A 27947-nucleotide genomic window follows, 5' to 3' on the forward strand; every position below is an offset into this window, starting at 1 on the left:
ATTACATGTATTTACCTGATGACAGGTTTGTGCAGGAGATTCTCAGCTTGCAGATCTCTCAGGACTGTGAGGTCCATACCACTCCATAGTCTGTTGAAAATAAACCAACAGAAGTATTAATTAATTAGCACCAGACAAATCAATAATAAAACATCCTTGGTAATTCCAAGTTAAAATTAAGTGGTGTTACGGCCATAAAAACCTTATAGCTATTTGATTTGGAAATGAATGAAACACTTTATATGTTTTTCTTTTGGAGAGGAGGAGGTTGAATATTTTCCATGAAAATAGTGATTAATGAAAATGTAAATTGGCATTTCAAAAGAACTTGATAGCTAACCTAACAACTCCATTGTCCATTCCTCCAGCCAGTATGTTGACAGACTGACCCTCCGGGGCGTTGGAGAAGGACAGACAGTTGATACTGCTCTCCAGCATGACACTTCTAGCAATGAGTGTGGCGTTGATGGAGTGGAGCATCAGCTCACTCCCGGGCCCTTTCTGACTGACTGACGCTATGTCTCCCAGGGTACTGCTTACCGCCACTACTTTAACAGGTGAAGCATGGCAGGTTATGGACCTCACATAGCACAATCTATAAACACAGACCAACAATGTATTTAGAAAAACAGGTTTAATTTCAACATAATTTATGCAACATTTTATAGATACAAAAATAACCCCCCCCCCAAAAAAAAACAACAAAAAACCTAAAACTGTTAGTGTTAACCCACTTCAACAAAATAAAGAAAAAAAACTCTCACTTAAAATATATCACTGATTAAATACTGGTAAATATTTATCTTCTATGAAATTGATACTCATTTACCAACTTATTGCTGAAAGGGATATTGTTTCGGATAATCCTTAATTTGCCCCTCTCACCTGTTGAGGTCCCAGATGATACAGGTAGAGTCCTCGCTACCACTGACCACCACACTGTAGGCCTTACACACTACCAGGGCATTGATCTTCCCTGTGTGTCCGTGAAGCACCTGCCGACTGCCTTTAATCTGCAAACAGCTCTCCTACAAAAAACATCCAAACAAATTTAGGATCTAGTTTCCTTTTTAAAAAAATACACAAAATATGTTTCCAGGCTGTTTGTTTTACTTGGAGACAAGGTTTCTACATGCTTTCAAATTTGCATTATGTTTCACATTTTCCATTATTCTGCATGTATATACTGGTATAAAGTAACTGTATTTTTGATGACCTCTATATGATTACCTTGGCCTGATTGAAGACAGTGTTGTATATGGTGATGGTTCCACTGGTTCCCGCTACAAATAGCAGACGACAATCTGGAACCGAGGCACAGCAGGTCACCTACAAACAAACAAGTTATCTTAAATAAGCCTCCATTATGATTAACATTGTGAATTTATTTATGTGAATACATTGTAAAGTTAATAATAAATAGGACTGAGTAAAGGAGAATGTCTCTGCTAATCAAATCCAGCATAAATATGTCAACATTTCCATCATGGGCAGTTTCTTGGTTTATTGTCTTCTTTAACCATGTACAAAAACTCGAAAAACTTTAATTGACTAAGTGTTAAAAGCTATAGCTATGCAAAATAAACATTTTACGACACTAAATTTATTTCAAGATGTTATTGCTTACTTTTTCAAATGGTGTGTGAGACAGAAGATTGATGGCTGGGGTCTCTTTCTTCACTTGATGAATTCTCAAAATACCGTCTGCTCCCTTCCAATCTAATATGGCTGCCCAGATAACATCTGTAGAGTTGTACACTGTTGAAACTGCAAAAGAAAGGAAAAATTAACACATAATTATGGGCAGTTTCATTATTAAAGAGGTTCGCTCCTTAGGTTTTGGGTAGCCATATTAGGTCACCTCTAGTCTGAAATTTCTGCATCACATATTAATTCTAGTAGTATATTTATATTTTACAATGCCAAATAAACTATATTGAATAAAATTGTTGACTATATTTTTTGGCGGAAGGTTGGCCTTTGAAGCCACCAGTAAAGCAAGAATTTTGAAACGTTGACTTAGATTTTACTTTTATAGTCACTGCATGTGTTCAACTTCATACAGTATTAAAATCATAACTAAATAATTGTTCAAACTATAAATATTTGTTTGATTTCTTCAAATTATCCATTTTTATGTCAAATTTTAAAATTTCAGGAAAATTATCATTTCTGTTTGAGGCCCCATATTTCCAAAAAATGGCATGTGACATGGGTCACAAATAAAATAAATGAACATTTAAGGTCCCCCTATTTATATCCAGACTGGTTTTCCAATTAACAATATTATATCTAGAGTGGTTTTCGGAAGATTGACTTTACTATTATTTCAGGAGCCAAACTCCTTAAAAAACATTTTGTAATTTGATAGAAAACAGGATTTTTGAGTGTTTACCAAATTATAAATCTAGTGCATTCATACCATATTTGGTGGCAAAAAATGACAACTGTGGCATTTTTTTAAATTTAGTGGGTGATTGTGGTTCCAACAAACCTTTTTGTTTACTGAGCATTGTAAGGCAGCAACATTTTTCTCCCACTCCAAAGACTTCACCGGTTGGGAAGGCAGTTAAGTTGGCCACCACTGCATCATAGCGACATTGCCAGACTACCTCGGGAGGTTGTAAATCTCGGGACCCGACATACACCCCCCACTTCAGGCCATTCACACTGGTCAAAGGACTCGGCTATCAAAGGCAACAAAACATGTGTAGAGATAAATAAATAAATGATTTCTTTTAAAAGTCTAATATTAAATTCATACATTTTGGACGGACAAAGGAACGTAAAAAGCTTTGGAATCACAAGGATGAAGGACATGACGTGTGTGGTTTTTAGCTTTTAATTACAACAACATGGAAACAATAATTCAGATCCGATGAGTTTTATCGTTGATGATTCCCATGGTTTTAACAAATATGATATAATCAAAAGCTTCCTTAATAATAGGCAATAGTGACGGCTGTGCAAGTTTGAGGAATCACATCTAGGTAGTGGAGAGGGACTCACAACATAGGGGAGCTGGGGCTTCTGTTTAACTGGTACCTCAGCTGTGGGCGTCGACCCCGTGAACAGCTGGGATAAGATAGTGGGCGTGTCCTGCAGGGAGCTCCTCTGGGGGTGGGCATTCCTGAACAGCTGTTTGGGAGTCTGACCATAGGTTTTGACCATCGTCTTCAGAGCATGGCGGCGCAGTGGATCTTTGACACTATCTATGTCCATTCCAAAGTAGGTCTGATAAAAGACAAATCATGTACACTAAATGTATCTACATGTAAATGTTCGGGAGCATCATATATATTTGCTTGTGTATGTTATTTTGAAGATGCTTGATTGTCAATAAGTTCTCAAATAAATCCACTTCCAAAAAAATTTATATACATTCTTTCTAGTCAAAAACTATTACTTAGAAAAAAAAAAACCCTTTATGTTTCAGTTAAAATTTGATTAGATCTGAATAATTTCCCACATTTCTAAAATAACAAAAATCATCCAGTCATTTTAAACAGAATAATTATTAATAAATTGATCTTGTGGAAACTTGAAAGAAGAATGCAGTTATCTCAAAGTTTTTCAAGAGAGTAGTGGACACTTACTGAGGGGTGGAACACGTTGATGGCCTTGACTGCCTCCTCTCCCTGCTGCTTGAATCCAAACACTAGATCGATCCAGCGATGGAGGTTCTTGGTGACATAGGCAGATTCCAGGGCCTGTCGGAGAATCATCACAAACAGTCGGGGGTCGTTGTTGGACCAGGGGGGCAGGGTCACATCGCTGACAACCTCCCCATTCTGTCGCTTCCCAAAGTCAAAACCTACAGAGTTTTGTCTCAGTTTGAAAAACTAGTTGAATTTAAGGTGGCTTAACATATTCATAATTTCTGAAGGAGATATTCCTTTCTGTATACATGCAATGAAATAAAATTGTAACATTGGTCCCTGATGATTTTCACTTGGTTATGAGAATTTCGAGCATCTTTATTAGAACCATTTAATCAAGAGCTTAGACTTTGGGGTAGTTGTGTCAAACAGCAATGAGACGTACGCCTGTCTATTTCATTGCTGGCCACTCAGCCATGGCTCTTTGAAATCTACAAGATTTGTCTGGCTTTTGAGCTAAGACTATATTTCGCTTAAAACCAGTGTCATTATTAAATTGTTGACGCAAGGAAAAGACAGTTACATCCTACCAAAAGTCCAAGCTCTTGTTAAAATGGTTCTACAACAGTGATCACGTCTTAAACAAATACTGAATGATTTATTTTTCAATTTCAAGGATAAAAAAAATACCATTCATGAATTCACATAAATAAAAGCTTTTTGGAAAGAAATACAAGTGAACTGCTGTAGACTTAGAAAACTCTTTTACCCTCATTGTTTTTCAGGAATTCTGGCAGGAAGAAGAATTCTGGGATTAATTCTTTGACATCTGTTGCAGATTCAAAGCTAGCAAGTCGCCAAGATGTCTGCACACTGTGAAAGGTTCTGTCAGGCAGATCAAAGTTCTTGTCTACAAAAATAAGACAATTACTTGATTAATTATAATAATTTTGTATTTATTAATGAAATATGATTTGGCAAATTAATATAAAAACTGCATATTAATTAAAATTGATAATTACAAGTCTTTTTTCAATCCATAAATGCTTTTACGGACATAATCATTATCAACTTCACTTCCCATTTTGTCTCATTAAAGTATACATGTAAATGGTATGGAGGAACTTATTTTAGTGCATCAAATTTGCATATTCATTTGTGCAAGCAATGAGCATAAATTGTTGAAAAAATCAAGGAAACTTCGTGCAATAACTTAAAGTTAACAGAACATTGATTTATTGTTAAAAACTCATCTGACATACAACATGTAATGTATTTTTTTTAAATAAGAGATTAGGAATATCTTAAAACCTCTTAAAAAATGATGCAATACTTGATCAACTTTACCTTGGTAACTGAGGAACATTTTGGTGAATGGAGGTAATCGGACCAGGAAATGAAGGACTGACCCACTATTGGAGTAATGGCTGCCATAGTGATAGGGCTCCACCCTTAGCAACGAGTTGTCAATTCCCCCTCGATCTCTCTCCTGCTTCAGTATCTGGAGTTTCAGTTTAATGAATTTTCATTAAAAGATCCTCAAAACACCTTGGCATTGCTTTAATCAAATTCAGTTCTCATTCATGCCATAAGGAGGCCAAGACTTTTATGAACTCTACTTACATTGTAGTTCTCAATGTACTTCTGCTCTTTTTCTTTACATTGTACAGACATGGGCTTACTTAAGTTCCTGAAAAATAATTTTCAATAATGAAGAACAAAATTTGCAATAGAATTGTCAATCAAAATCAGATGGAAAAAGAGGCCAGACCTAATATTCTTCCCTTGAGCTTTCGAGTGCAATATATTTTATAAAAATTGTACCTAAAGCTCTTTTCGTCAAAAAGATTTAATCTGTCGCTGAAGTAATCCTTTAAAATGAATGGAAAGATAGGGTACTGCATCAGGTCATTGAATGATCGGCCAGCAATTTTGTTCAGGTAAGTGAGGTAGTCAAAGTTGGTCATCCTCCCATCTATCCATGACTGTTGTACTGAGGCGAGCTCCTCCAGAGCAAGGTAGTTGGGCAGTTCCAGGGTGTGAAGGTGCTGATACAGACCATCTCTCTCCTGTTATACAGACCAGGGTCAAATCAATAGCATTTTTCTACTATATATTCGTACTGTTAAAGTGAGATTGAGATCAAAAGTTAGCTCATATATGGCCCCAAGGCCTGCTTATGGTATGAGAAATTTATACTTTTCAGTCATGTCATTCCGTCAGTTTTCAGCAGTTTATTATTATTACCAAGCAATAATTAAAATTGAAAACAGAGTTTTCCTAGCTATAAAGATTGCCATAAATATTTGTATGGATAGACTATTTACCAGTCATTATGTACGTCTTCTCTTTTGATATCTCAAAAATAAGAACCCTCCGAACAGTAACCTACCCTATTATTCTGGCACGCCAGCAGACAGGTTTTACCATTGGTCAGAAAGATCTCTATCCCTATATCCCTCAGCTGGAACCAGCGCTTGTGGATTTCTCGGATATCCTCATAGGGCCAAGTCATGGATAACTGGTCTTTGTTTCCCAGGAGGACCTGCCAACACATCATCATTTTAATATTCTAGCGGATAATCCCAGTACAAGAGGACTTAGGTTATGATAAGGGTATATTTAAAATACATATTGCATAATTTGTTTATTACCTGTGTATAGTTGGCATCGGTGATAGCTTCATCTGCTACAAAGAATATGCTGTTTTCTCCTAAAAACAAGAAAAATGATATTTTTTAAATTCAATGGTACTACAAAAATAGTTTGAAAGTAAATCAAACCTATTCATTTCAGCTATACAGTTTAACAAAAGGTTAGTTACTCTGCAGTGAGTACTTACCGACCAACAGCTCTCCCATGCTCTCATTAAATGGGGACACAGCAGTACATTTACATGTATGTCTGTAATAATCAATGGTAAATTTACAGTACATGTCAACATGATTCTAATTTCTAATAGAAGTTCTATCTTAGAGTTACTTGTACTCACTGAATTTTCTCGTTCCTGTAGAGCTGGTAAACCAGAGCTGCAGAGTCTGAAGTCTGATGATCATCCTCAAACAGGTAGATCAAGGGTGGATCCACCATTTCACTTTCTATAAAAATAACATCCAAATTTATATTAATATGCACTTCTTTTATTGAATACAAGCATATAATACTGGAAATATTTGCCCTCATTCTATTTTCGCCCTTTTGCCAGAAGGCAAATTTAAGACTGGGTGGATGCCAATGTCTCATATTATTTTTGTTTAATTAAACACAACAGTGTCTGGGCAAATTCAAAATGGGGTGAAACTCTTTGCAAGTGTAGAAAGGCGAAAATTACATGGGAAAAAATAACCCTGTATACAGTAACTAAATCTTCAATATAGAATATTTCAAAAAATCGATTTTGTGTGCTTACCTAATTTAGCCTGATTCTCAGGGGTTAGGAATCTCTTTTCTATTCCAAGGTGACACCTCATCAGCCTCTTTCTCACCCTTCCTGGACCCTCAGTTGGATCCAGTTGCCATGACATTGGATAAGACTTGGCATCATGCCAGACACCCCTGAAATATGAAGTATACTTTAAAATACTGAAATACTATTGAACACACACAATTAAAAGTAAAGATGCTAATCTTAAACAAAGTTTTACCTCTCATGAGTGAGATTCTGAACAACCTGCTGCCATGATTTTTTAATTTGAATTTTCTCTGTCATTGTCTTCTTGATATGCTCCACAAACTTGCTTCTCTCTTGACCCTGTAATTGTGTGACTCTCTGGGTCATCTCCATGGCAAGAGATGACAAACCCGAATACATTTTATCTTGTCGATGTAAGGCCCTAAAAATAAAACAAAAACAATCTCAAGTCAATCAGTCAATCACTTAACATCTCTCTGAATGTACGATTTCACACTCTTTAAAATATTCAAAACCACCTACTTTTCAACATCTGCACCACTCTTTTTCTTCCACAGTTGTCTCCCTTTCTGTAGTCTGAATTCAATAATTTGCTTCTCCTGTTCAAGAAAAATCATTAGCAAATTGGTTTTAAAAAATCAGTAATTTGATCAAGAAATTTTCAAGTTATTAAAACACCTATATCAGAGGGGCAATAAACATCTTTGAACCAGAAATTCTGATTAAAAGCCTTCTAAAGTTTGGGCCTTCCCTCCCCCATTTTATGCATGAAACATTCAATAAGATTCTGTGGGTAGTCTTACCTCAGTCAGGTGAGTCTGACAATCCCGGCTTTTCCCGGGAGACACCACAGGGATGTTACAGTTCTTGAGAGTCTGCATGATCTTGGCACCGTCTGCGCGGTGCTGACTGTTCAGACAGTCCCCCCACCTCTCCAACAGATCCCACATGTAATAAGCCAGCTCATGGGCCTGGACAACAAAAGTCATGTACATATATATACAGTGGTGGCGAGTACAATGTAAAACAATGATCAAAGTAAGAGATCTTTCAACATCATAAAGGTGATCATAAAACAATGATCAAAGTAAGAGATCTTTGAACATTATAAAGTTGATCATAACACAAAGATCTCCTACTTTTCTTTGTAAATGATGATCATTTACATCTAAATAAAATTGCACATTTAAATGTATTAGCAGAGACTAACTATTAGTTATCTTTTAGTTTTGTAATGGGGTGTTTTAGTTTTTTGACACAAACTGTACTTACATATTCTGGGGAAGTGTTGATGAGAATTTTGAGGATTTCCTGCCCCTTCAGTTCATTTGCAATGTAAGACAAAATGTAGGTCCTATCCTCCAGAACTTGTCTGGTGGAAATCATGTACACCAACAGGCGAGCCAACTGAAAACCCAAGAAAAACAGAAAAAATTTCAGCCTAAAGGGTCCCCCTTTGATTATGGATATAAAGGTAAAACATGTACAGGACTGTAATTTCATGCCCTAATCTTAAAGCACGTACCAGAACTCTTGTTGTATCCCTCAGACTCCACATGACTTGATTTTTCTGTGTTCTCTGCACCATTCTGTCCTGTGATGCATTAAAATTCACATTTAGGTAACAATACTAAAATACTCATTCAACAGTTGGAAAGATGTCTTTATTTCCCTGTTACTGGTATATGAAAGTACAGATTACAGGTCTGTGAAAATACCTGGTTATAAAGAGTGTGCTCAAATCCTCGGTACAGGAAATCAAACAAACGCCTCATGTAAATAGTATCTATGGACACTGGCTCGGATTTCTCAAAAATGGAACTAATGGTTTTCCGTTCAAGTGGTTTTACAACTTCTTTTTTCTCTGTCAATATATAAACAAATTATGGTTAGGCATACATGTAATTAAAATAATAGTAAGTTTTGTAAATCCATGCGTATTATATCATACTTTAAATAATGTAAACACGAAGAAGTACAAGGTTAAGTGTGGTGCAACACAACCCATACCTGCATTGACTACTATATCCACAGCAGAGTTTAGCAACCTCTTAATTCTGTCATTGACTTCTGACTGAGACAATGGGAGCACCATCAGTCTACTCTTCTTGGAGCTGAGCTGTTTGAACATGTTGCTGATGGAGAATCCCGACTTGCCCTGCTTCTGAGTGTTTGGTTCATTGGGCAGACTACTACCCAATGACTGATGTCGAGAGAAACGTCCCGAGGAAGTGGAGCTGTCAGAATCTCCCTGGGAGTACGATCGGTTGTCAAGATCTAAAGACAAGCTAAATGATGCAGGTAGAGCCGACAGTCTAGGGAGGGACTCAGGGAGGTTTCTGGGCTTATACACGATAGGTGGGGATGAATGGGTAGGTCCAAAATAATGTCCTGAAGAGAAGATACAGATGAACTTTATGACAAAGGGCAGATGTGCATGTTCACAGTGTGAGTGTGAAACAGGGCAGACATGTTCTCAAGACACAGAATAATAAGTATCAATGAGAATTCTCTAAAGAAAATTCACAAGACATGATAAGGTAATACAACATGTGCAAAGTTATTTTTGGTATTCTTCAACATTCACTTCAGCATAAATATCAAGATTTTTAAGAGTACAAACGATCTGCCAAAGGAAAAGAAATTCTCTGCATAATTACCATAAGATTCCCCAAACTCAGCAGGCATTGACACTTGTCTGGATAACCTGTCCTGTCCTGCATTTTCTACCACAGTCAGCTGTCGTAGAATCACACTGTACTGTAGACTCTTCAAGTTCTGCACCGGCTTACTCTTCTCACCTGTCAAGAAAAAAAAACCTGTTTCATGATGTTCATAATGTTTTATTGGGATGACTTGAAATCATAGGATTGGTAGTTATTACATATTGACAAGATCTTGATAACACACCAAATTCTTTCCTTTCTTTGTTCTCCAGCTGCCTCAGAAGATATCGTAAATCATCAAACTGTTGGAGATGATGGCTGCCACTTGCACTACAAACAAATCACTCATCAACATCTGATCTACTCCTACATTTAACAATCTTCTCTTTTAAAATTCAGATCAGAACTTATTGTTTTTACCTGAACTCCCTGCCTGCTATAACACAGACAAGGTTTTGGAGATCTTCAACACAGATCTGTCTTTCATCTCTTCCAGCTATATCAGTGTTCCTGCAAAGAAACCATTTATCTTATCTCTTAACATGTGATAATCAACAAACCTTTACGTATTTGTTCAGTTTGAAAGACGTAAGGGTAATAACCTTTTTTCAAGAATACACATGACCATTGTCTATTTATACTTACTTGGTAGAGAGTCTATATATCCTTGCCATCATGTTTGTAAGAACTTCTACCAAACCTGCCTCCAACATTAGAGAGCCCAGGATAGGGCTGCGCTCAAATAACTACAAATTTAAATACAAACAATGAAGATATCTGTATAATGTCATGATTTCTGGACATACCAGTATATGGATATCAAGTACTGTAAATTCCTATTCAAATGCATAGAATCATTACCCGCATAAAATTGCAAGAAGCACATCTCCCGGATTTTAAATTCTGGCTTATAATTTTTTGAGACACGAAACTAAATTAAAATGTGATTAAAATTTTGCGTTTGCAATTTCATATTCTTGTGATTTCACCCGAAATGGTTGAATCACAGAATTAAGCACTCGCGTAAAATAAGGAATCTACAGTATATTGGGAGAAAAAATACTGGTAGTGAATTTGTTATTTTTGACCAGGGCCTTTACCTGTCTGGTGGTCAGGAGGGCGTTGTGACACAGGGCCACGTCCCACAGGGTATTCTCCAGCAGAGACAGAAGTAAGACAACAGCAGACTGCTGGACAGGGGTCATCTCAAGATCACTTATCTCCAAACTAAAGGAACAATGTAAATAAACATGTATTAATCGCCAAAATAAATGACATGATACATGTAACAAAACAGATATTTTCAATAAAGGTACAATGTAGCAGCCTTATTACAAGTACTGAAAGTAAATGATATGGTGAAAGAGAAGCTCACTCTGAGTCGAAGGTGAATCGTAGGCCGAGTATGAGTGAGATAGATTCCTCCAACTGCTCAGTATGAGACAGATACTGGTAAAACTGGGCCCCCAACAGGTGGAAGCTCTCCTTCTTCAGGAACTCAGACACCTGCTCAGGTGTGGCCCGGAACAGGTAACTACTCAGTAACTAAAAGAGACACACAAATTGTTACATAAAATCAGGAAGTTAAATAATGTATCTATATTTTTTCCTTTATATATCATTAATACCGGTATCTATATTCTCAGGAGAAATTACACATAATACCTGTAATATGATAGAGACACTCCTCTTTCTGTGGTCTTACCCTGATTTGGTAGGTCTTTTCTGGGGTCCTACCTTGATTACATAGGTCCTTTCTGTGTTCTTACCTTGATTACGTAGGTCCTTTCTGTGCTCTTACCTTGATTACATAGGTCCTTTCTGGGGTCTTACCTTGATTATGTAGGTCCTTTCTGTGGTCTTACCTTGTTTACGTAGGTCCTTTCTGTGGTCTTACCTAGATTACGTTGGTCCTTTCTGTGGTCTTACCTTGATTACTTAGGTCTTTTCTGTGGTCTTACCTCATTACGTAGGTCCTTTCTGGGGTCTTACCTTGAATATGTAGGTCTTTCTGTGGTCTTATCTTGATTACGTAGGTCCTTTCTGTGGTCTTACCTAGATTACGTAGGTCCTTTCTGTGGTCTTACCTTGATTACGTAGGTCCTTTCTGTGGTCTTACCTTGATTACGTAGGTCCTTTCTGTGGTCTTACCGGTCCTTTCTGTGGTCTTACCTTGATTACGTAGGTCCTTTCTGTGGTCTTACCTTGATTATGTAGGTCCTTTCTGTGGTCTTACCTTGATTACGTAGGTCCTTTCTGTGGTCTTACCTAGATTATGTAGGTCCTTTCTGTGATCTTACCTTGATTACGTAGGTCCTGACCTCCGGCGAGTTACTGTGAGCCATGATGATCAGGATGTCGGTATTGATGACCTTCTGTAGAACTTTGGTGACCATGTTATCTGGGATGTTGATGACCACATCTGACAGAGTCTTCAGTAAACCTACACATAAGTTATCCATAATTTTTTCAGACAGTCATGGTACCCAAAGATAAAAAAATAATTCAATTCTGGTTGTAACGCACTTTCTGATTGGCTAAAAAATTATTTTATATCGTATAAAAAATGTTGCCCACGTCATACTAAGCTTAACGTAAAAAACGTATCAATACGCCTGACGCTACATTTGAATTTTGAACAATTTTGCATCATTTTGAAGGTCAAATGACCGTTTTTATCTACAATGAAGAGTAAAAAAATTTAATTATAAACAATGAATTCAATATTTATTAGTTTTATATGATATAAAATGGTTTGAAACAGTTACGCATTTTTATATAGTGCTTCTCAGTTTATAAAGCGTAAACTGCCCCAAACCATTTTATATCGTATAAAACAAATAAATATTGAATTCATTCCTTAATTAAAGATGAATTTTAATTTATGTACAATTTAATTAATATATAATTAAGAAAAATGTAAAACAATTTTATCACACTAAAAACATTTTTGACACTTTTGTTAAGTCTGAATAGATTTAAGAGCAAGACTTACCTATACAGACAGCAATCAGACCCCGTTCAAACTCATTGTCCTCAGTCTTCTCATCAAAATGGACATCAGGCCTCTGAGCGATCAGTCCCTCGTCGTCGTGGTGGATTTCTTCTGACGTGTAGGATGACAGGGATGTGTAAAAGTCTCGTCTCCCCTCAAACTGGGAGTACAGTTCACTTTCTACATCTGATGGAGTGACCATGTGTTCCACAGACTCCCCACTTTGTTCCAAGTCCGACACTGTCTCCATACACTCTCTGTTGTCAACTGTTAGCTGGTTCTCAGTCTTTGGGCTCTCTAACTGGTTCTCTGTCATTCCTGCTTGGCTGCTTTGTAGAGTTAGCTCCCCTGGGTCTGCTGTGTCTACCTCTGTGATTGTATCAGTAAGGGGGGGATCTAAAGTTATGGAGGCCAGGGTTGTATCAGTGAGAGGGGGATCTAAAGTTATGGAGGGCGGAGTTTCTGGTTGGTTGTACTCCTCTGGGGTGAGGATCTCCATCCAACTGCCTTGTTTGCGATGTAACAATTTCACGGGCGGGTATTTGTCCTCTTTAAAGACTACATCATCGTCACTGAACAAATTTCTCTTGGCAGAGTCTACTTCAGTATCTAGTTAAGTAGACATTTATCAATGTATCACAATGAATTACATCATCAAATACAATCTATTCTATAAACTACAACATATATCTCTTAGAGCAAAATACAAATATGAGAAGTTTCAGAATGTTAAAACATGCTGTTCAATATTCCACAAAAAGACCATTTTCTGTTCGATTTTTGATGTATTTTCAAGCTTGTTTATCTATTCATACTTATTTGAAAAAGTCAAGAAAAAACCCCCAGAAATATTTAAAAGGAGAAGGGTCAATTAAAAGCAATTTCTTGCTCTGCAATTATGGATTTTTTCAGTACAATGAGTTAAGTCCCTCAAAAATTGACTTACTCTTCATAAAATGATAATGTATTCAAGAAAACCCAACAGTAAAATTTAACCTCCAAGAACCTGTTAACTAAGGACTATCCACATAACTAGCATATAAATGATTCCACAATTATTGTGGTGGTATAAATGATTCCACAATTACTGTGGTAGTATAAATGATTCCACAATTATTGTGGTGGTGGGTTCTGACCTGCAGCACTGTGATTGGAACCCTCACTCTTGCTGTGTGGGGTACTGGACATCGGTTTCCTCACCGTGTTAACTCGACTCAGACTCGATCTAAAGGTCGTGTCTTTATCCGAATCTACAGAGGTACAATCAGTTATAGATTGGGCGTGTAAATGTACAGAATTTATATGATTCTCTGCCTTCAAGACAATCAAACAAAATAAAACACTACAATCAACACAAGATGCATAACAAATCTACCAGTACATGTACTTTACGACTTACATCAAAACAAGATAATGATTTCAAAAATACTGAATAAAATTTCATCTCAGACTTATTCTTTGATATGAAACTAGGTCATAATTTACATGAAGTATTATTTGCCAATTGACAGTTGAGAACTTATATGTGATCATTAAATTCTCTCATATTTTGAATGCATTTTGTAATCGTGTGTAACATTTTGCAAGCAGAAGTTGCTCACAAACATTTATCGCATGTAAAATACAGAATTCTAAATGAATATCATATGCCACCTTCAGTCATCAGTAAGATTAATTCCATCAGTTATCAATCACCTATCAAATAGACACTGACCCCACCACAGTTTGAAGTAGAACCCTGACTGGGTACAGCTGATGTAGGTGTTAGCCGCGGGATGGACGTACAACAGGAAGTCACAGACCGCCACAATGATGTGCATGTCAGGCGGGCTTCCCATCAGGCTAGTGATGATGCTGACCACAGACTGACCAATTGACACGGGGTATGCACGGTAGCCATCTTGAATTCTCTCCTAATTTACAATAATTAATACATGTATTGAAAAGTAAATAAAAAATTAACAAACACAGACTCTATTGTAGTATTAATGTTTAAAAATATGTCAAACACAAATAATATTCATATGTAATTGACATAATATAGCTATAAAAAACACAGCTCATATTTTTTCTTATTCTTGTAAACTTCGGTCATATTTGCAAACACACCTGATAAGTACAAAATATGCGATCCACCACCGACACTGAGTGGAACTGTTTGATGTTGAAGGCTTGGTGAGGATGGTCCTCCCTTATCAGTGAGGATAGTCCTCGATATAGGAGATCCAACACCCCCTCCTCAGCCCCCTCCCAGATCCTCCAGTTGAGGATCAGCTCCTCAATCACTGTCGCCCTGGTAACCACTGCTTCATTCTTCCTCCTCATTACCAGGTTTTTGGTTTCGGGGTCAAACCTAAAGATGGTCTCCGTAGTACAGGCATCAAACAGAACCTGGGGATTTATAAACAGAAACCAAAATTAAACTAAATGAAAAGTTCTACTCTGGAATCATTTATATTGGTGGGGGCCAATTTTCGTGGATTGCAGGTGTTTTGCTTATTCCTGGGGATGTAACTTCATGGAAGTTTTTAGTTTCAGTAAAAAAGATAACTTTCTAAATTCGAGGATATTTTACCTATATCACATATCATGCAGGGATTGAATTATCCTACCTTTAGAGTGCTATATCCCACAATTCCCCTGCTGGAGGTCAAGACTTTGGACAGAAGTTTGTTCCCATTAGCTGTTGTGAAGTCGTTGGCCAGGTCAGGAGAGAAGTTGACCACAGAGAAGAGCAGCTGTAGCACTTTGGATTGCAGTTGTTCCTCCATCTTGTCCTTGTCATGGTTGTCATGGCTATTGTCCTCAACAATCTACAGACAAATGTTGTAAAGAAGTCAAAATGTCTGTGAATACTGTGGTAGGTTATAGAATAACAAATCTGAACATTTATTACATACATATTTCTTTTATAAGTCCTAAAAAATGAAGATGGAAGTTAAGAAGGAGGTCAATAAGAAAAAAAATATTTCTATTTCATGGGCCATAAAATGTTATAAAGTCAAAACGTGTGTGAATCTTCTGTTTCTGATAATTGTTTTTTAAAAATCAGTTACCTGTTTTTAATATGAAAATCATATAGAAGAATTTGACCCAATGCTGCAGTACTAAAGAAATTATAATTTGATTTTTATGACCATGGAAATGTCATAAGGAAATTTTTTGGTTTATCATTAAGTGGACAGTTTATCTCCCCAATGAAAAACATTTTATAAAGTATTCCTGGAAAACTCAGACAGGAATCATAAAGGCCACCATAACACCTTCCTCCTACCTTTGCCACCAGATACATGATGGTCTCCATTCCCCCCACTTCCTTCACCGCTTTCTCCAGTCCATAACACAGCTTGGTGGCCACCTTGCCATGGGTCACCACATCACTCAGTAGCGGCTGCTGACTCAACAGTTGGGACTGGGGCTGGGGGATTCCCAGGTTTCCTGCCATCAGGACGGGGATTTCTGATCGGAGGGCAGACTCATAAAGCATCACCTGGCCTGGACTTCTTCCGCTGTAGTGCAGCATGATCTTCATCTAAACAAAAATCAAATACATCTATACAGTCATGGGAATTACTTTAAAACCATAATATCAGAAGATACATGTTTATGGAGTTTAAGACTACTGGAATGCCACCATTTCTCCCCAAGGACCATTTCTCGCAAATGCATTGTTATGTCAATTTTCATATATGATTTTGTGTTGATAGAATGACGTAACAATGCACTAGTGAGAAATGGTCCTTAGCGAGAACTGTCCCAATGCCATTATCATCATTTTATTTAAATTGATAAATTTTAAGAAAGTTGCTGTATCAGTTAATGATATTAAAAATCTTTGGAAAAACTTTTCACACAATTTGATTTTGCAATTATTCTTACCCTCAGTTGATTTCTGTCAACAAGCCGCAGTCCCACTAGTGCATCATGGGAAATATTGGAGTGCTGTATCAGCCGTTTAGTGATGAAGGTGGAGTAGGACATTGGCTGCTCAGGGCCATCACATTTACTGAGGGCCCTACAGCTTGGGCCCAGGGCATACATGTAAAGGCACTCCTCCTCACTAAGATCCACACCTGGAAAGGTAAAACAGGTAAGCAAGAGTTTTGTTAGTGCAAACACAAAAAGCTTCAATTTAAATCTTACTCTTTTATTTAAAAAGGTTTTTAAAAAAAATAAACATGGAAGTTCTAAATGTTAACAGAATATCTACAATACTGATAAGCATTTGTATATCTATGATTTAACTGAATAAGACATGCTAACCTTTGAACAATGACAGTGAACCCAACTGCCAAGGCAGGAAGTTGGTCATTTCTCGAAGTTCATCATAAACATGGCCGACACACAGGCTGCTCCTGCCTTCTGCTGTCTCCACCTTCGTGGCTGGGTTTGGCTGTTCTAGTCGTATTTCCTGTCTCTGCCAACCGTCCATCGTCAAAGTGATCTGTGAACAAAAGCAATACATTATACAGTCCATACCAATGCCACTTTAATTCTTTAGTGAGCTTTTACATAATCAACCTATTCATGTAAAATGTTTAACTGTAGAGAACATTATGAATGAAAATAATAGTACAACTGTTTATTGAACAATTTATAGTACAACTGGGTTCCTAAGGCTCACCCTGCCTATTAGCTTGGGCTCTTCCTCCTCCGTATTCTCCAATGCTTCTACGTAACTGAACATGACATGGTGCCACTTTCCAGGATGAACACTGTCTCTAGATGTGGCTTCATCCAACACCAGTCCACCTTCATTGGTTTCAGAGGTCAGTCTTTTCAAATAGAAAAAGATTTATGATTTTCATACTAATTAGAAATAATACATACCGAGTAATTGATGTTTACTCAATGCTTATACAGTTACTTGAAAATATTTGTTAATTGTTTAATTTCTTATGTACACACTTACCTAAACAGTAACATTCCAGTTTTACAAGAGATCCACACTTCCAACAGTTTATCCCTTGTACCAACAGACATGACATGAATGCACTCTGATGTCAGCAATGGTTTGGTGGACTTTCCATTGGCAAGACCTTTCTTTGACAAGTCTGAAATGAAATTTGTACATGAGTTAGTCAAGTAAATTGTGATGCTTACAAACAACTGATCATGTTCCTTTTAAAAAGGATCCTTTATCTAGCTTCTCATTATTTTTTTCTTTAACGTCAATCTCCCCCCCCCCCCCCCCTCAAATAAATAGTTACCTTCACTACTTGATGCATAAACATGGTTCACTGTTGATAAAACTGTTGTTGGTTTAAAACTCATCCCCTCTTCCTCACAGATTTTCAACCAGAGAGCAAAGGTCAAACCAGTCTGATAAGGAGGCCATATGACCCCAATAGACAATGGAATCTCTAGAGCCATTACGTTCCACACTTCCTGTTCAAATGTCTTCTGGGATTTCTCCGCTTCCTGCTGTGATTGAATATCTGGTGTAGGAATCATGAGGGATGAGATAGAGCGTAGGAGAGGAATCACAGCACTGCCTTTCTCTGTGGTCCTCGATTTGGTTTGCAGGAGTTCAGAGGACACCTTGATACTGCCCGAGGATACAGAGGACTGGGTGGAGGCTTTCTTGGGGCCGGATTTCACTGGGAACTTGACACTGTAGAACGGCTGAATGCTGGACTGTTCCACAATGGATAGCAAACAGGACAGTAGGAACTCCTTGAATAAAAGGAAGGATCTTAAGTTAACATACTGGTAATGAGTCCGAAGTCAACCACTACAAAAATGAAGCTTAAAAAAAATTTTCAATACAATTTACTGGGAAAAAGGTAGACAGTACATATTGTCTTCATGAGCTCTCTCACATTTTGCATATAAAGGACTATGTATGGTTTGAGCCTAAAATGGCCCCCTAAAATGAACATTGTCATTTTACTGTAATTCTTTGTTTTATTTGTACAAATATACATTTGAAGTTTTTTCATAATTTTCATTTTGATTTTTAGTGCCCACAATTTGAAAATATGACATCATAAAGTTGACCTTTTCCCGCCATTTTCGCATTTTTAGCATAAAACGGCTTGTTCTGAGGCAGTTTTTCTTTAAGGAAACATTGAGCGACTACTTGAACAAACAAAATATTTTCACCAAAGATGTATCTTTCCAATACTGATAAGTGACAAAAAGTTCGTTCTTGTTCAAAGAGTCGCTCTATATTTCCCATTCGAAAAAAGATAAGAAAAATGTCAATTTTTGGTTGATTTTGATTGAATTATAAAAATAGCGTCACTTCTGACGTCATATACTGCCAGTGAGTGCATATAAATCAAATAAATAGGTGAAAAACATATTTCATGTCAACTCTTTTATAAAATAACACAACAAATTAATGTACCTGAATCATTTTAAAAATAGCGAGTTTTGGGGGCCAAATTTGACTAATATCATATTTAGTTCTTTCAAGTGGGCATGTCTTTATTAGGGTTAACAATCATTCAGTGAGGGTAAAGATTCTGCTGCAATTTTTAAAAGAAGTAGCAACCCTACTCTCCAATCTCTATTAAGATGGTACATGTATTACGGTAAGATGTGCTACATATATTACTCCTTCTTTCCAGTTTCCTTACCCTTGATATATGTGAGTACTGGAAGAGTTGTAGGATTTTCTGGAGCTCCAGGGATGTGATCCTATGTTGTGCCAGGCACTGGATCAGTGAAAGCAGGTACCGCCTCACTGAAAACATTAAAGAGGAAAAAATGTAATTTATATACCTCTCTGTATGAGGACTGCTTTTTCAAAAGTAATATTCTTCAAAATCAAAATAACTCCTGGTCCTTACCCATTCCTTGGTCATCTTCTGCAGTAAGCTGTGTCCAGAAGCCATTCAGTATCTCATACAGCAGACCCTGAAAAGAAGTTTTTTGTCTTCATTTTCCAAAATGTGCTCGGTATGTATATAGGGTAGGTGTAAAATTTGTTTGTACAAGAATACTGTTTTCACTAACATATATTGCTTTGCAGAGAGGTTTTGTGTCAGAGTGGACATGGTAACCAATGAAGCAATTTGGTGAGTCAGTCATAATGAACAGTGAATCAAATTACTTTATATTAGTTGGTGACGGTGGATTTCTGTGTATTACAACAACAACAATAATTCATATTTGAAAAACACAGTCTTAGATATTTTTTTTTAAGTTGTTGCTTCAAGGATTGTGCTAGCCTGAATTCAGACAAAAAAGGAAGACATTTTTTTACCTCCTCACAGACAACCATAATTGCTGCCGAATTTCCTTTCAGAGTCTGTAGAAGTTTTAACAAGACTTGGGGAAGGATGTTTTTCCCAGCTTGGTGTTCCTGACTTTTAATTAACAGCTCAATGATCAACCTAAACAAGGAGGGAAAGTACTCCCTTCTAGAAATGGGGTCAGAGCCTCCATTTGACTTGCATTCATCCTGAGATGTTTCGGTGTCCCCGTCGTAACCTTTTCCCACCATCCTCCCAGAATCCCCTTCTTCCTCACTGCTCATGTTGAGGAGTTGTCTTATCTCATCATCATCAATGACATCCTCTTTGATAAACTGTAAAAATTTGAAGTCAATTCTTTTACCTATCAAATGACCTTCACAAAAATATGATTGTTTAATTCTAGACAGTGCAACAATGTTGTGTGTACAATATGCTCAGACAAAATAACAACACTGTACAATTTGTAATACTGTGAATTTCAAATCAAAGTTCTCTGGCCTCTTACATCTTGTGGAATGCTAGTTTTCTGGTTGGAGTCAAACACCGTGACCTTTTTGGGCATAGCTGAGTTCAGCATGATGTCGAACAGTGTCTTGAGGCGACACGCAGGCAGGAGAGCGCAATCCTGGAACGAGTCCCGGATCCTCCCCCACATTTTTATTTCATTCTGTAAATGGAAAATACAAAATATATTTATATTTAATTTTAAGTGTCAGCTAGAAAAATCAAGCATTTTACATAAAATTGCCATCTTCAACCACAGTCTTCTCTACTTGGTATAGTTAAAGCATATTGTATTGCAATATAATAGTTTGATGAAAATTAATCCAATATGCTCACCATATCAAATTAGATGGATAAGCCATAATTATGTCCTTCACTTTTTTTTTCATTTTTTTTAAACTTTGTTCATCCCTTAGGAGAAAATTTCAATATCAATACATTGTTTTCTAGTCAATGATCTGGTAATTCACTGGGTTATAGGAGAATAATGAGGCCAGTTATATCACCCTCTGTCAAACTGCATTTATTTATCAAACTATAACGTTTATAGTACAGTTACCTAATTATTTACATGTACTTTTGATAATGCTGACACATTATCTGCTAAAAGTTATACAAGGTATTTGCTCAATACAAAAATCAAATACCAGTATCGGTCAAATTCATTAAAATAGATTTCTGATTAAATAGTGCAGTGTCTGTCTGTAATATCATTCAAAGGTCAGTGTACACTCTTGTTATTAATGTAACTTGACCAAAAAAAACAAAAAAAAAGAGAGCAAAAATGCACTGTACACTTATATAATGATCTGTATCTTAATCAGAATGATAAATGGATGGAGTGGCGTTTAACATCATTCAACATTTGTTGTTGTACATAATTATCTATAATACACTGTATTTCTATTGCAGTTTTTAAAAAAATTCCAATAATAATACATGTAATACAATTCACATAAATATAATAATTATTAAGAAAAAATACCTTATTGATAACATAGATTTATAAATACTTACCATGCAATATCAAATTATAAATCAATAATTGCTTTCATGACAATTTCCAATGTAACCCTTGCTACATGTAGCAAGCGATATATCATTGTTTAACTAAATGTTATTATATATAATTTTGAGTGTCTTAATATGACAGTGTTTTATCAATCCTGGTTAAAAAAAAATTTTGCATTGCCAAAAATAAATTTTGAGCAGTTGATATATTTAAGTAATAAGGAATCATTCTTGTTAATATGGGTAGGTCATGGGATTCTTTGGTAGATTTTATCACATACTCACAGATAATCATATACATGTAAATTGTATTTATATTTTTAAAAAAACTAAGAATGGTTTATTTTTTCTTATTACTTATATTGATTTTTTTATTATTTTTTCAATTATTGTACAAATAATTTTTTGGCCATTTTCAGATCATTTTTTAATGTAAACCCCCATTGTGCCCCAACAGAGTTTATGATTTTATCATTGAGAGGGAAGATTATTTATTTTTTATCAAATGCTTCCCAATCAATTAGATTAAACTGATTCACATGAAAGTACCATCATGATCATATTGACAAATAATTCCCTCTCGAGATGTCCCTTCATATAACATCCTATCATAACTTTATCAGTCTTGTGACCTAGAGAGCACACTGTACCCAATAGCCATGTGAATATGCACCAGACACATGCACTACAGTGTGCATGTACTTGTGACAAACTTTACTTTTATCTCATAGACAAAAACATATTAAGCACCAGCCCATCACTGGTACATGCATGTACAAATAATCTGAGGCAGGAAGGAATATTACTCGTATGTTTTTATTGTCATTTCTCATCATACAATCTTATGACAATCCTACTGTTGTTTACAAAGTCAACAATAACAATGGTTGAACTAGAACAATGGGATTGGTTGTGTTGTTTGCTTGGTCATTAAGAAATTACTGAGGCTTGTTTCCTGGTATGTAAGGAGGTAAATGTATAGGAAATATAATTACATGTACGTGTATTAATACATGTACTATGATAAACGGTAATGATCTAAATTAATGATGTATTTTGTCTAATAGCCAAGTTATAAAAAACAAAGCATTGCAATTAATTAAAGTAAAGAAAAAAATCATAATGATCAAATTGAAGCCCACAAATTAATAAACAAATACTAGATAATCATAAAATCAAAATTTTGGAGTTGCAAACAGAAGCAATGGCGGGGAACTGTAAAACTTCAATGTCCAGCATCATACACTTCACATAATTAATTAACAAATACTAAATACTCTGTTTTTTATTAATATCTGTTGAATACCAATTTTTTCTTGGATTTTGTTGAGTTGATCCACAAAATTAAATGTTCATTAAAGTACCCGGGTACATTTTCTAATAATATATTGTATTCAGATAGTTAAATATCCTTTTTACAAAACCCCCCCAAAATTAATGCTCAGGAATATTACTGAACCACAGTAATAGGCTTACTGTCTTCTATCAGTGAATTTCTTTTTGAAATAGAAGACTTAATTCTAATGTCAAAATTTATGTCAAAATTTACTCTCTCAATAAAACAAGTGATGCTGAATACCGTATAACGGGTATTTTCTGCGGCTTGAAATTTTTGCGGTTTAACCCCTAAAAAGTATCAAATTATATTCTGCGTTTTCAATTTCTGCGGTTACATTAGACCGCAAAAAAAAAAATACATATGTTTACCGGATTTGCCTTAATAGGGAACGTAAACTAGAGAACCAAACTTACCATATTGTAGCGTTTTTATTTCAATTTCAATTTTTTATTTCAAAGTCTTATTTTCTTTTTCTGTTTGTAAGGTCGCATTTATATGAATCTCTAAAATATCTTGTTGTGGACTCTTTTAATTCTGAATTATCGGCTTTGAATTTTCTCATAGCTGCGGCAGGTCCATGTTCAGCGGCGCAGTTCCCGATTATGGCTCGGTCCCTGGGTGAATAGGTCGAATATGAACCACATTTTTTGCTCGAATTGTAAATTTATCCATAACTTCAGACACCCTTGTGTTACACTCTTGGATCGATCTAGGGGATAAACTTGCCGATAACTGTCTGTTAGGATTTGGAAGAATACTTTACATATCTTAAAATCGACATTCTTACCGCGTTCACGGTGAATGAGAACCAACTCTCAAATGTTTTACAAGTCTACTAAATACTGCTTGTGAACTTTTCTTAGATCATTTTTATTTCATACTCGACTAAACACACAGTCCATATATCTGTTCAGTTATAATTGATATCACACAGGTAACATGAGATAATTAGGTGTGAAATACGACGCAGAGCCCCCTAATAACGGACTGATCACGTTTGAAAATTATAGCTTGTATTTTAAATAGTGTCAAAATTAGTGATTTTTTTAAAGAATATTTTGCGTTTTGAATTTTTGCGGATTTTTCTTATCCGCAAAATACCGCAGAAAATAAACAACCGCAGAAAATACCCGTTATACGGTAGTTCTGAAGGGATTATTGATAAGATGAGCATGATTTTTTTTGGTTTTAATTTTCTACTAAATTCTGGATGCATTATTTTCGGTATTTTTCAAATAACTTGAATCTTACCTGGAATCTTTATTAAGTTAGAACTTTTATGGCTACTTTTTAACAGAGATTCTGTACAACTTACAGCCATTTTTAAGATGTTGCCATTATGCAAATTAAGAAGAGAACAAAAATTAAAACACTTTCATATTTTTAGTCAACGATAATTGAATTATTGGTGCCGAAATAAATAGATTTATAAAAATTGCATAATGTTTAACCTGAATGGTCTGAATGGTGTCTGTTTTGAATTGCAATCAAACACAGGTGGACAAAAACGGGTTGTTTATGAAAGAGAGTTTGCTCTATCTATAAGAAGACAAAAGCTTTTGATGCTAATTAATCCTGCTGGAATTGAGACGCTGGACCTTACAAGATTTGAATTCAACAAGGTTCACTGTATATTTACATAAATTAATGCGCTATTTTCAATTTGGGAAATGATTTGAATAAATTTTATAAAAGTGACTGAATACACAGATTCGCCAATGCTTGAAAAGAGCAAGGGTGCATGTCAAAGTTATATAGAGTCAATTTAAAGTTTAGAGCATGAATTAATACACTGAAATTGTGTCACTGGTTTATCTGAGTACAGGTACAGGTAAACGGTCTGTAAATGCAAGTGCACAATTTTCAGGTGATGTTTTTTTTTAATTTTAAACAAGCATAATAAGTTAAATAACAAAATAAGTGTCTCGCGGAAACATGTAGGACAAAAAATATGAAATGTATTTTTTTTTTTTACTTAATTTGAATAGAAATGTCATATAGATATTGAATTCATTATAAAGGAAAATATCAAATTTTGATGATGAAAATGGTGATTCTTAGTTAAAATTTACCAGTTAATGTAACTAAAGCTTTGCTCACATTTTCTGAAACTACTGCATAATAAAATTAAGGAAAAATTTAACACTTATTTTTTAAAACAGAATATTCAATTTCAATAGAAACTTCAATTTTTTGTTGCAGCAAGTGCCCTTTATCTTTGAAAAATGATGAAGATGTCTCCAATATTTACTGGTTTCATAAAAGAGTTTGTTCACAGCAAGCACACTAAATCGTCAAACAGTAGTGAGCATAGAACTAGATGCCGTTTGAGGGGACTTGAACTTGATTTTAAATTTTTTTTTTTTATTTTAATGTTTAGAATGGACTTCTAACATTCAATTTTTGGTAAATCATTCCAATTGCACAAATACAATATTTTATACATAAAAAAATAAAATTTTGATCTCAAATCGTGTCTAGGTCCCTTTAACAGTTTTATTGAGTTATTGACTTACCAGTCTCCCATGATGCTTGTAGCAGACATTACAGACAGTCAGTAGACACTGGAGAAGAGCCAGCTTCAGGAAGCACACCGAGGGCATGTTCATCGTCAAGGACACCAGGTGCTCCAGTTCCTGTCCGGAGTCCTCGGACGAATCCTTGCAGTGTTCCTCCCCTTGGCCCACCTGCCGGGCTATATCACAGTTTGTGGAGGCCTTCAGTTGTTTTAAGACTTTCAACAAGAGGTTCCCTGCAATGGGGAGACATTGGGACTGTAACAGGTGCACCACAAAGTGTTCACTGTTCAGAGAGAGCTTGGCACATGTTTCCCACATGTCCACCATTAGAGTCAGGTTTTGGATGTATTTGTTGTCGGGACTTAGCTTACACAGATCCTTCTGATGTTTTATATCAGATGAAAGATACAGGGACAAACTCATGTCTGTTTTCTTGGCAAGACCATCTATAAATGCAGAGATGACCATTCCTGCTTTTGACTTTGATTCTTCCACGGTTTCCAAGCTGTTTTCAAATTCTCGCTCCTTTACTTCATCTAGGATGACTAATGCTTCAAACACTTTTAAGACAGGAGCTCGTAATACATTATCATCTAGCATTCTACAAATCTGACCAACCCCCCTCTTAGTGAGAAAAGCTTTCATCACTTTCTCTTCTTTCAGCAAGTTTGGCACTGCAAGTAAACAATGGACTTTCACTTTAGAGGAAAAAGTTGGGTGGTTGGTCACATTTTCAGGGGTTTCCTGAGGTCCACTGGAAGAAGTTTTCTTCATATTCCCAAGGAATGACTCAAAAGCATGGATATACACATTGAAAAAAAGTTCTTCTTTCAATGAGGCACTGCCCAAAAGGGCCAAAGTACCTAGGTTTTTAGCAGTCATTTCTGCAACATTACTGTCTGGAGAAAACAACAAATTTTTGAAACCTTGCATCACCTTGGAAAAACTGTTAATCACTGGAAATTTCTTTTCTGGAAAATCATGACTAGAAAACCCACTGTCCATACCAAAAGTAATAGTTTTTTCTGACATTTCTATTTTCTCCACACTCTTTTCACTAGCAAGTCTTACGTCTCTACATGTATTGCACTGACGAATTGATTGTTCTTTGCCATTTTCATAGCTAGCTTTTTCATGAAACTGTCCTAACAAAATCCTGTTGAAAACTTCTAAGGCAAAATTCTTGATTCCAGGACTGAATTTTGCTAGATTTTCTCTAATTGGCTCAAATATAGTTTCTAAAGAAATACAGCAGCAATTACCAGTTTGTTCAACTGTTCGTAAAATCTCAATTAGTAAAGATTTGTCTTTGACTTTCGAAATGAGATCAAGCAAAAATGTGCACCATATTGCAACCAGACATGTTGTGTTATGTAGGGATGTTTCTGGCATCCCTTCCATCTTTTCTTCTCCAACAGAATAATGTGGTAGTCCAAGAATATTATGATGGTGGTTGAAATACTCTTGAAACTGGCAAGATTTGTGCTTGCGTTTGGTACATTTCATGACGTGGATATAATTCAGCTTCAAGGATTTAAGGGTACTGAGGAAGGAGCTGATGATTTTGACTGGTTCTGTGACCTGGATACATAGCTTCATCTGAATGGAGGTGGATTTGACTGTGTTACTGTCCAGGGTATGGATAATCCTCTCTAACATAGTAAAGCCATGTCCTTCATCGAATTCTTCAACAAGCTGTATGGCACTCTTTACATGAACTAGATTGAACGGTAAGCATTGGAATGTGACATCTACAGTCATCAAAAGACCTAAGATCAACTCGGTAAACAAAACAAAGTCATCAGTCAGCTGACACAGGTCATCAGATGTTCTCTGCCTCGCATAAGACAGTTCCTCTTTAAGATTCTGGAGCTGTTGAATCTGCCTTGCTACATCTAGTAAAACAGACACAAACTTATGTCCGACAATGACATTGATTCCATTGGGTTGAGTTGCCACAGTTGAAACCATGACTAGAATAGTTCTTAAAAGCTTTCTTTGAAAATATGTCTGCTGCCTTTTCAGCCAATGAAAAGCCAGTAAATCTTCATTTCCTCCACTGGGACTGGGATACATGTTTGTGAGAGTATGAAGGATGTGAGGTAAGAGAACCGGTGACAGTGCTTTGGTGTGGTTGGCTTGTTCAGTATCAAGTAAACAGATATCAGTGAGGACGTCCACAATAAGCAGACACAGTTTGTACGTTGATATCGCCTTGTTTCCAGCCTTGTACTTGGACAGCAGTGTTGTCATTTCCTCCTCATCCTCTTCCTTGCTGGACTGACTTCTCTCCAATGGTTCTTTTGCCAGACTCTGTGAGATGCTCCTATGCCTCATCGCCCTCTTTCCTGATCTGTGTCTTTTGATTGGTTCACTCAAACTCTCCACTTCACTGTCTGAATTGTCCTGCTGTTTGGCACTTTCTGGAATCTTCCTCAGCTTTCTTTGGCTTCCTGATGGGTGGAGTTTGAGTGTGTGTTTGTCTGTGTGGGGTAGCACCTTGTTTCTCTGGGAGGTACATCGCTGCCATTTGGCAGAGTGTTCCAAATGGAGGAAGCAGGTGTGAACTGGTGTCAATGGCTCCAGAATTTCTAAACTCAGAAAACATTTCAAATTCATTTACATTATAATCTACAAAGATTGGTTTTTTTTTATCTTTTCACCATATTTTCTGCATTTTTGATAATGAATATTCAA

At 36.2% G+C, this 27947-nt stretch overlaps 1 protein-coding gene across 7 annotated transcripts in view; it reads right to left on the minus strand.

Annotated features, from left to right (window-relative positions):
* The window catches only part of LOC105335663 (lysosomal-trafficking regulator), a 46784-nt gene that overhangs the window by 3121 nt on the left and 15716 nt on the right, over positions 1-27947 (minus strand). For 5 of the 7 annotated variants that reach the window (XM_066086836.1, XM_066086833.1, XM_066086835.1 and 2 more), the window contains 47 exons: positions 25248-27841; positions 20383-20544; positions 19886-20209; positions 19470-19536; positions 19257-19363; positions 17883-18348; positions 17585-17726; positions 17297-17447; positions 16936-17116; positions 16552-16745; positions 15947-16204; positions 15285-15485; positions 14782-15063; positions 14387-14585; positions 13809-13922; positions 12673-13281; positions 11978-12120; positions 11053-11222; positions 10778-10904; positions 10323-10423; positions 10098-10187; positions 9922-10007; positions 9672-9812; positions 9022-9402; positions 8730-8875; positions 8537-8605; positions 8284-8418; positions 7815-7982; positions 7534-7610; positions 7244-7432; positions 7009-7154; positions 6592-6697; positions 6442-6503; positions 6254-6312; positions 5992-6144; positions 5424-5668; positions 5223-5289; positions 4947-5100; positions 4369-4509; positions 3597-3814; positions 3010-3234; positions 2495-2687; positions 1628-1767; positions 1231-1329; positions 886-1028; positions 341-595; positions 16-90 (listed from right to left, as the gene is read on the minus strand). In XM_066086836.1, coding sequence (XP_065942908.1) covers positions 16-90; positions 341-595; positions 886-1028; positions 1231-1329; positions 1628-1767; positions 2495-2687; positions 3010-3234; positions 3597-3814; positions 4369-4509; positions 4947-5100; positions 5223-5289; positions 5424-5668; positions 5992-6144; positions 6254-6312; positions 6442-6503; positions 6592-6697; positions 7009-7154; positions 7244-7432; positions 7534-7610; positions 7815-7982; positions 8284-8418; positions 8537-8605; positions 8730-8875; positions 9022-9402; positions 9672-9812; positions 9922-10007; positions 10098-10187; positions 10323-10423; positions 10778-10904; positions 11053-11222; positions 11978-12120; positions 12673-13281; positions 13809-13922; positions 14387-14585; positions 14782-15063; positions 15285-15485; positions 15947-16204; positions 16552-16745; positions 16936-17116; positions 17297-17447; positions 17585-17726; positions 17883-18348; positions 19257-19363; positions 19470-19536; positions 19886-20209; positions 20383-20544; positions 25248-27841 — 10555 coding nt within the window. The remainder of the gene's footprint in view (positions 1-15; positions 91-340; positions 596-885; positions 1029-1230; positions 1330-1627; positions 1768-2494; positions 2688-3009; positions 3235-3596; positions 3815-4368; positions 4510-4946; positions 5101-5222; positions 5290-5423; positions 5669-5991; positions 6145-6253; positions 6313-6441; positions 6504-6591; positions 6698-7008; positions 7155-7243; positions 7433-7533; positions 7611-7814; positions 7983-8283; positions 8419-8536; positions 8606-8729; positions 8876-9021; positions 9403-9671; positions 9813-9921; positions 10008-10097; positions 10188-10322; positions 10424-10777; positions 10905-11052; positions 11223-11977; positions 12121-12672; positions 13282-13808; positions 13923-14386; positions 14586-14781; positions 15064-15284; positions 15486-15946; positions 16205-16551; positions 16746-16935; positions 17117-17296; positions 17448-17584; positions 17727-17882; positions 18349-19256; positions 19364-19469; positions 19537-19885; positions 20210-20382; positions 20545-25247; positions 27842-27947) is intronic. The other 2 variants (XM_066086838.1, XM_066086837.1) reach the window with 2 other exon arrangements.

Source organism: Magallana gigas, chromosome 6 (assembly GCF_963853765.1).
Source record: "Magallana gigas chromosome 6, xbMagGiga1.1, whole genome shotgun sequence".
NCBI lineage: Eukaryota > Metazoa > Mollusca > Bivalvia > Ostreida > Ostreidae > Magallana > Magallana gigas.